Here is a 9951-nt window from a genome sequence, read left to right as displayed (position 1 = left end):
TGGCATGGCTTGAGTGTTCGGCTGTGTAGACATGTAAAAAATGGTGTAGTATTTTTGGAGAAATGTCATATTGTATAATGAAAATATCAGATTTAAATGCAGCTTTACAGCACCTAAAAATTAGGAACTGAGGAGTAAACCGGTCGAGCTTTGATGGTGGCACTCCTCTGAAATGCCTTTCATTCAGTGTTTGTCTTTGTGTTGTGCAGTTGGCTTTGTATCCTTAAATACCCTCTGGCTTTAAAGACAGCACCGGAGATATAGGCCTTAAGCAAATGTCAGCCCAACATGGCTTTTTAACTTAATCTGTCTGATTATGAGGAACCGGGACAGAGGGCAAGCACAGACCTTCAAAAGAACACACACAGTTTCTCTGCACTCAATGCAAAAGACCTGCAGATTTATATGTAAGTAGTCAGTGTAGGTTACACACTCTGTAATAGTGTGGGGACTATGACTACAATGTGTCCAATTCATATAAGAAAAGTAACATGAAAATTCAGGATTATTCACACTGACACATTTTTCCAGCAATGGAACCAGAAATTGTCTGAGATGAGAGCACCTGCGAGGTATTTCCTGCCAAACTTAAATGGAAAACTGTGTCTAATTTTCAGGGGTTTTTCTCCTCTAGTTTGGTGAAGAAAGTATTGATTGGACATCATGAGAACAGCACGCACCAGTCTTAAACTGAGCTGTACTTCCACATGTGAGTAATACTGACTGGAAACAGGGTGGGGGGAGGGACACTGAAGAAGGAACCACACCAAAGTCACCACCATGCCACCAGGGTATATTGTGAGGCTCATTATAGTGCATTAAACAGCCTCCCTGCGGGAGAGGCCCCCAGGGCTCTGAAGTAGAGCCCGAGGCTGGCTGGGACTGATATGGAGACCCAGGGGATCCTGCTCACCCGAGTCTGTCATCCACAGCTGCCTCTCTGTCAGACTTCATTCTCCTCTGATTCTGTCATCAGCCAGTCACACGGCTGGAGTATTGTTCAAAATGAAAGTATAAATGACTTTGTTAAAAAATCCTTTTAGCACTCAGAAATCTACCTCATCATACTTTATACAGAAGTTTATTTCTGTGCATTCTTACAGTTACTTTGATTATATAATCTATGGTAGATAATACAGATAAGATTCATGGTTTTTTGAGCGCTTTTTAAATTAATCTTGCCAAGTGTTTAGATCATCCTGTTTGTTGTCACAGTTATTGCTATGAGTATTATTTTAGTCAGAGTGGGTTAATGATATGGGTGAGGTTACTGTCACAGTCACAATGTTTGATGTCAAATGACTGCCTCTTGTTGTAAACTCTAGTTTGTAACCATGAGACACGCAAAATCAAATAATGTAAAATGAAGAATTTTTTCAGCCACATGAATGATGTTTTTGTGTGTATTTATTTGAAAATCGTTGTTGTTAATATTGTTTATGTTTTCTTCTTAATTCTTTTCTTTTTTTTCTCCTGATGTCCTCGTGCACAGAGGAGGAGGGGGGAGGAGGAGGAGGAGGGAGAGAGATGTTGCGTGCGCAGCTTCAGTCTGGAGTCGCTACGACGGGACCGCAATGAAGCGATATTAATCCTTATCTATTTATTTTAAAGTCTCACGGCTCTCATTCATCGATACATTACAGGGACGCGTCGGCTTGGGAAAGCTGCTAAACACGCCGGTGTGCTTGAGAGGTGAGTAAATAATATATATGTGTCATATTGTTGAAGAATGACATTAAAGGGAAGGAGATGAAACGGGGTGAGACAAGGCTTGTCTGCTTTTTTATGCAGGATAGACGCGGCGGAAACTGTAATTCCTTTAAATATCATCATGTGGATGAAGTGTGAATTATTAAGCTACTAGCTGTGTCTGAGTTTATTACGCATTAAAGCTCCTTTTTCTAACGTGAGAGCCGATGTGCGCAGCTAGCTTGTATCGAGAATAACGCGTACTGTCCGTCAGCTCGAGCTCATTCTCTCCAGTGTAAGCTAGTTGGGGGGGTTTTGGGGTGGGGGGGTGGGGGGGGACTTGAGGTCATAATTTGTGTAGAAATAATATAAATGTAAATATAATTGAATGTATTTATGGCAGCGTAGGCTCACAGCTCTCCGTGTGTGATGTGTAGAGACGCGCGTACACACCTCGCACAGCCTCCTCTGCTTTCATGGCGAACCGTCGGGTCTGTGAGGGACCAGACAGCCTCATAATGAGCATATCTGTCCGGGGAGGGAGGACGGCACCCACACGGCCTGTCTGTGGAGAGATACTAATGTTGTCACCAGCGGAGAAAGAAGGAAAATATATCCTCACATGAACCCTGGCAGTGTCACACTCAGGGCCCTGTTGCGACAGCTTTGGCTTTAACAGCTCGTGCGTTTACTCACGTGCAGGGACACAACTGTAATAATAAGAAAATAGTACATTTTAGTAATAACTTAGATAAGATATCAATATGTAGTAATGAAGGTTTATCTATAGAGAAGGGAATTGTTACTCTAGTGTTTTTACTTTTCAGCACATAGTGAGAGAACTGTACATTTTACGACTGTTAAGTGTAAAGATTTTACATTCAGTATATCATATGAAAACAATCTATTTACCAGCAGTCGTTAAAACACATGGCTACTTAAGTTCTTGTGTGGAAATGTATTTTTATTTTGAAACATTAAACTAAACTATTTCACCATGTGAGCAGAAATGATAACTGGATGAAACAGTGATTAGTTCACAAAGATCAGAATTCAAATCATAACTACAATATGAATCTGTGGATGATCACATTTTAAACGGAATTCAAGGCATCTAATTATTTTTTTATCAATAATTCATCTATTTTTAAGCTTATTGTTTGTGCTGATGTCTTCAGATGAAGTGTTTAATCCGACTAACAATCCAAAACTCAAACATATCCAGTTAATTATAATAAAAGAGTAAGAAGCCTAAAAATTATAGCATTAAAGAAGCTGGAACTCTTTTTTTGTGCAATTTTTGTTTGGAAAATGACTTTAGTCAATTATCAGTGATTTTTCGATACAAATCATTTAAGTAATCGCTGCATATGTTAGTTGTATTTGACTATCGGTGCATCCAGGAGATCAGCTGGAGGGAGGGCAGGCTGAATAAAAGGAAATCTGCATCAATGTGAGAGCAGCTTGCTCGTGATGAAGCTCTCTAATGAGATGTAATTGGCTATTGGAGCGGAGGGGTGTCGAGGGTGATGACCTTTAGATCATCAGCAATGCCGCTCCATCCGTCCATCCCTTCTCCTTTTGTTCCCTTTAGTCTAAACTCTAAATCAAATCCATAACAAGGAAGGATCATGTGAGCAAAGACAGAGAGAGAGAGAGAGCAGTCTCTATAATGTGTTTGGACTGCAGTGCACATTAATGCAGTTAAAGTTAAGGCGTTGTTGTTTTCTCCCTGCTATTGACTTAGTATGGCATACATTCCATCAATGAGGCAAGGAGGAAAAAAGGAGAGGAAATGTGGAAATCATTACAGTAACGGGGACAGGGGAGGGATTTCATTTGGCTCTCTGTTAGGTCTCTTCTTGCCTATTTACTCAATTAGCTGTTACTGGCTAGTGAACACAAACCTCTTGCAGATGAGGAGGGAGTTTCGAACGGCGAGAGATGTGCTTCTGGTCCTATCAGTGTTCGGCATTCATTCAGGTTAGTTTGAGTCACATTATTTAACAGAAACGGCATCAAACAGGAGCTGTGACCTCCATCATCGTGATGTAAAAAGCAAGATTTAGGAAGATTAATGCATTTAACCTAAAGCTAAATTGATGGGAATATGTTTTAATTTATTTTTCTAGCAATTCTCAGACTCTACAGTATATTGTGTGTGTGTGTCAGTGTGTGTGTGTGAGTACAGTTTTGCAGCTTTTTACATAAGTGTTAGATTTAGCTGGAGGAGCTGGTAGCAGTTAATCAGTCGTGTTTGACCACAGTGACGACAGTCGTGGAAGTATTTTAAATCAGAGGCTTAAGGAAAACAAACCAGATCATTAATTCAGCTTGTGGCACATCAGCAAGAATCAGAATGTAAGTAAAGCATCAATTTATCTACGCTTATGTGACATCTTTCTTCGACCTCCACTCTCTGTAATAACACTCTGACAAAGCAAAGTCACACAGTCCATTCATGGAAAAACGGAGCATGTTCTCTATGTACTTTGGCTCCCTCCAGATATTTAAAACTTCCTTCTCCTGCTCGTCTGCAGAGTTTGACATTTCGCTCACATGATTCAAGCGAAGGGGAGGTGGAGCTGAGAGCTGACCAACAACATGTCACCCTGCTGGTGATTCCTGCTTAGCATCAAGTCACCTGATCGGAAGGCTCAGCGTAAATCTCGCTAAACGAATACATCGAGTCAGGTTATTTAAAAAGAATGACAGCTGAGTTAAGAGGGAAGATTATGTAAAGATTATTATTGCCGCTTCAGGAATATCTGGTTTGTTTCCCTCACTTTGTGCACAACTGGGCCAAACCATTCCAGCCTGTGACAGAAGGGGAGTGTTAAACCAAGAAAGACTTCTTTCATATTGGTCAGCGAGGCTTTATCGTGTCACAGACCTCATGACCATGTTATCAAGCAGGAAATGTCTTGCCTCAAACTTCCTGGAATGCAAGTGAAACCGCAGCATCAACATGGAAGAAAAATAGAATAGTTCCAGATTTCCTATTCAGAGTCTTTAATTACTAACATCACATCCCAATTTCCATATTTTCTTAACTTTTGGAAGGAGGAGAAAGAAAGAAAAGATATGAAGAAATGATGGATGAGGCAGAGACAGATGTGTGCCCCATGCTTTGACTCTTGTGGCAACAATTTGTCCCCTTTTTTTTTTTTGTCTGGCCTGAAGTCCCATGACTCTTTCCCATCAGGACAAAGCGATGCGTGTATTACATAAGTCCTTAACGTGCATATAGACAACCGTGACCTGCCGGCTCATCTCTGAGAAGGAGCTGATATCTATATCACGGTGGGAAAAGACTGGCGAGTGTAAGCGCAGAAGCTCCAAAGCTATAAAACGTGTTCATTGGGTTCTCTCAGGGTATGTTAAAGCATGTTTTTGTATTCCCAAGGTGCACGCTTCCCACACTTCCCCGACCTTTCCCCATGTGTGAAATGGCGACAAGGTTATCGGCCGACCGTCTGGCCGTGGAGTCCTCTGTGTAATCCATCAGAGCCCCACTACAATGTCTCATCTATGCTTCAGAACAATATAAAACCAGCCTGGGGGGATAGAGGGCTCCTCCTCGCTGCTCAGTGAGGCAACCCAACACCACATGAAGGCTTCTGGGAGGGAGAAAGGAAAAAAAAGTGTCACGCTTTTGCTAGGAAATTGGAACTGCATGTGTGCATTTAATTGAGTTTTTCACTAGAAAAGGTGGCGTAGAGTGCGGACTTTGTTGTTATGTTTCAGTTTATTTGAAAGTGTCCCCCTCCCGCCCCCCTCTCTCTCTCTCTCTCTCTCTCTCTCCCCAAGAGCTTATACATTATCCTCAGTGATCCCATCAGTATGAGCGACCCTGCTGACACGGGATGCACTGTATCTCCAGGCACCCCGAGGGACGTTTTTATCACTACGGATGGATGAGGTTTGACAGCCAGCGCAGGCGAGACATGTGTTGTGTGGATGTTGACATAGTGGAAAGCAAAGCAAACACGCAATAGGCTTACGAAAGAATGATAGATACGCAGGCAGGCAGATGGAGGGATAGGTTTGGTTAGAAGAATGTCAGAAAATGAAGAAAAATGTCAGTCAACGTCTCCCAAAAGCCCAAGAAGTAACCTAAAATGTCTCGTTTTGTCCAGACCAACAGTCCATAACCCCAAAGACATTCACTTTATTGTCGTAGAGGAGTAAAAAACCCCCTGAAAAATACACATTTAAGAAGCTGCATCCAGAGAATTTGGGCCTTTTTTTTCTTTAAAAAAATTATTATTGATTATGTAAAAAATTATAAAAATGATCATAATAGTGATTAATTTCCTGTCAGTAATCGGTTGTTGATATAATTATGGATTCATCTTTTACTGTAGTCACATAGAATTTTATATCTTGCTTGAATATTTCTGTATTTATACTGACATTTAGTTTCTTAAGGATCAGTCCTTGGGCTGCTGTTGTTCCGAAATCACCCCCTTAGTCACTCATTCACTACTCCCTATATAATAAACACTTTACTCTATAGTGAGCAGTAAATTGAGATTTGGGACAGCTGCTTATCACCATCATTTGAGTCGGTACTGACAGCTGCAGAGTTGCATCTATAAAATGATTGTTAAGAGAAAGAAGCGTGCATGGCATGGACACACTGTGGAAATGTTGAGGGCCCTCTATAGAGGATACAATAACAAATACAATAGTGTCAGGTAAGTATAGAGAGTACTATATAGTAAATAAGCAGTAGTAGAAAAGACGCAGGTGTTGTTCTGTTTTATTCACTGTACTGGAACAGAGTCATCGTTAAGGTTTATTAGTGACACCTGTGCTATGACACATCAAACTGTTCTCTGTTATAAAGGCCTGTCGGGAATAAGGGAACTCTCGTCCCGAATATTAGTTTAAAACAACCAATTTCATGTTGGACTCGTCTCTGTTTATCCTTTTAATTTTTAATCACAGCAACATCGGGTGATAATTGGGCCCTGGGAAACACTGCATGTCAATTTCCTGTGGTATTTTACAATGGTTTGGTTACATATTAAGTTATATAATGTAAAATAAACTAAAGAATCCTCTCGTTCCCCCTCAGTTCGGTACGGTAATTAAATAAGTAGTAATTAAAAAGGCCCAATAACTGTTTTGATAGACGAGGTTTTCCAGCTCCTGCTCAGTAAATGTGATAGCATGTCTTTTATTTGTTGGACTTTGTGATTTCATTTTCTCCTTATTATTAATTCTGTGAAAGATTTTGTAATTTTGCTAGATGCTAAATCTGAAAAAATAAACTTGTTTAGTCCTTACTAAGCTGTACTGTATGGGGGCTAGCATGAAGCTTTGTTGAATTTGTACAGTATTAAACACTGTTACTGTTTCCTGTGTTTCAGTATTACCTGGATGAATAATGGATGAGACGTGTCACTGATGCTTGATGAAGACTGTGTTCGACCCTCGGAGCTGAATTATGGAGGGTAGTGACGATGTGCCTGTGACCATGGCGCAGCCCCAGACTGATGTGTGCAATGCTGAGGCTGGAGGAGGAGAAATCACCGGTAAAGTGGAGAATGGAGTAAATCTGGCTGATTCCTGTGATGCTAGTGTGGCGGGACTGAGTAAAGGAGGGGTCTCTAACCTGGTGGAGACCCCTGCACCGTCAGTGGTCAGTCCTTCCGCTGAATCTCCAGGGGGAGTGGCGCTTAAAGTAGCCACAACTGTCCTTCATCCGGTGTGCCTGGGAGAGAACCCACTGATGCTGCCCATTCACCTCCAAATGGCCGGAGCAGCCGGGGCTCAGCTCGGCCAAATGGGGGCGGCGCCGTACTTGATAACGAGCCAAAACCCCGTTTCACTTCCTCTGGTCTTGGATCAGCAGGTCCTCCAGCACATGAATCCTTCTGTGCTCCCTCAGAGCGCTAATTGCCCCCAGTTGCCGCTCCAGAACAATGTCCTGTGTCAGAACCCTTTGTCGTTTGGCTTGCCTCCAGCTGTCGACCAAAAGTCAGTAGGTCAAGCGCCGGATGCTAACCTGCTCTCCCTCCTCCAGAATCCAGCTTTTGCGGCCATCCTGCAGGACCTCTTCACTTCCCAGGCAGGCTCGTCTACCTGTCAGTCACCAGGCTCTCCTTTTTTCCCACTTCCTCCCCTCACACCTCCCTACACCTCTCCTCTGGCCCCTCTGGTCCCTCCTGCCACACTTCTAGTCCCCTATCCTGTCATCATTCCTCTGCCAGTGCCTCTGCCCATCCCACTTCCCATCCCCATTCCTGTTCCGCAGACTGAGGACTCAAAGGGGAACATGCCAAAACCAGTTTGCACTGTGAGTAAAAGCACTCAGACTTCTCCAAAAGATACTACCTCTCCTTCGTTGTCTTCGAGTAGATGTGTGCCGCCGTTCCAGCCGCAAAATGCCTCCCCGTCCTCTCTTCCTCTAGTTGAAGGACAGGCTCTAGACCTTTCCGTCAGGATGTGTCCAGTCGAACCAAAACAGGAGTACCCCAGTCCACAGCAGGACAGCGTGCTCGACTTGTCAGTGCCTGCTGCGAGGAAAAAAAAGTGTGCCCAGTCACGTAGCTCCAGCGGGTCACCACAGCGTGACAGAGAATCCTCTCTCGAATGCACTCAGAGTTTAGATTCCAAACTCCTGGGCAGTCTGGCTTCACTGGAGTTCAGCCGACAGCATAAGTGGGTGGTGGACAGCACTGCCGGGGGGTCTAGCTCTCTGGGTCAGGAGTCGTCTCTCAGCGGAGCGGGAAACCTCGAGATAGTCAGCACCTCGCAGACGGCCAAGGTGATCGTATCGGTGAAGGACGCGATCCCCGCCATCCTCTGCGGGAAGATAAAAGGCCTTTCGGGCGTCTCCACCAAGAACTTCTCCATCAAACGCGACGGCAGCCAGGGGGCATCTCTGCAGCAGCTTTACGGAGTGCCGTCAGTATCCCAGGGAGAACAGCACGACCCTAACGACCCGCTAAAAAAGGTCCCTAAAAGCAGAGCTATCAAACTGAAGAAGGTCAGCTCACAGGAGATCCATTTCCTTCCCATTAAGAAGCAGAGACTAGCAGCGCTGCTCCCCAGGAAGTGAACGTGCTCAGCGGAGGGGGATTAATTGCTGGCTCGCTCTCTGGTAATCCCTCCGGAGCGTACAACATAAAACACATGTGGGGACATTCTGTAATCAAACTCATACACTTGTATGTCCAATCAAAGCTCAGAGTTGGGCTCCAAATGTTGCAGAACGGAGCCTCGTGAATGTCCTGACAGTGTGACACAGTAGTAACAGACTTCACAAATGCTTTCCATTGGACTCCTCTGAACTGCTTTTTTTTTGTAATGCACTACTCTCCAGTGTTACACTAAACCGAGTTTAAGAGAAATGTTTTGCGTATGGCAGCTTAATGGGCTCTCCATGTGGCTTTGGAGATTGTCTTTATAAATCTAAGATGTTGAAGAAGATTTTTTTTGACTTTGTAATTACAGCAAAGACACATGGGTTCCATATTTTTTATTTTCCATTTCGGTTCATGGTTTGTTTCCACATGTAATTTTTACTTAAGTGCACTGAAACAAAAAAACCCTGATCGTTGAGGTTGTCACTGTTCGCAGCGGAACAGTATGTAATGGCAGGACGTGACTGAGACTGTTAAAACATGTCCCATCAGAGTCATCAGTGGCTCACTGAAGCGGTTCCTTCATTTTTTAAAATGTTTTTTTCTTCTGATGGGTCGGGGGTTTAGCATGACAGGCTAATAATGACTTGGCGAGGCCCGGAGCCGCAATTTTCATCTAAATGAATGTTGGCAACAGCTGTAGGTCACAACAAAATACATTCTTATTTTGTTTAACAGCAGGGAAAAAAAGGGATGTCTTAATTGTTTTCACATTTAAACTGCCGAACTTTCTACAGGCCTGTTTAAAATATAAGGAAAGCACTTCTGGAAAGAGCTATTTTTTGTTGCCGGCTGAATTAACCTTAAAAAAAATGAAGCAGCCAAATCTGAGGAACCACCTCACAGCAAGTGTACGAAACACTAGAAACTCCAGCTGCTTCCATTAAAACCTATTAAGTGAATCTAGGTTGTGATATTGACGGAGAACGAACGAAGAACGAAGTAAGGATCGTTTTCTTCTTGCTTCAGTGAGAGAAAATACTGTAGGTGTATGTGTTAAGTGTGTTTATTAGTCTGCTATTAGAATCAGTCCCTTTCATCCTCCTGTTTATCAACCCCCCCCCCCCCCCCCCCCCCCCCCCGTTCCTAGTGATTTGGTGTCATT

At 43.2% G+C, this 9951-nt stretch overlaps 1 protein-coding gene across 1 annotated transcript; it reads left to right on the top strand.

Moving 5' to 3' along the window:
* Positions 1–1588: 1588 nt before the first annotated feature.
* Positions 1589–8761, top strand: zmp:0000001174 (retinoic acid-induced protein 2). The gene is made up of 2 exons (XM_053322569.1): positions 1589–1692; positions 7068–8761. Exon 2 carries the CDS (start codon positions 7145–7147, stop codon positions 8759–8761), a length of 1617 nt encoding a protein of 538 aa, XP_053178544.1. The 5' UTR covers positions 1589–1692; positions 7068–7144.
* Positions 8762–9951: the final 1190 nt, after the last annotated feature.

The sequence above is a fragment of the Scomber japonicus genome, chromosome 7 (assembly GCF_027409825.1).
Source record: "Scomber japonicus isolate fScoJap1 chromosome 7, fScoJap1.pri, whole genome shotgun sequence".
Lineage (NCBI taxonomy): Eukaryota > Metazoa > Chordata > Actinopteri > Scombriformes > Scombridae > Scomber > Scomber japonicus.
The sequence above is the reverse complement of the archived record's forward strand: the minus strand, read 5'-3'. Positions and strand labels throughout refer to the sequence as shown.

Coding starts and splice junctions, on each gene's coding strand:
- zmp:0000001174 (XM_053322569.1), top strand. CDS start 7,145: ATGGAGGGTAGTGACGATGTGCCTGTGACCATGGCGCAGCCCCAGACT.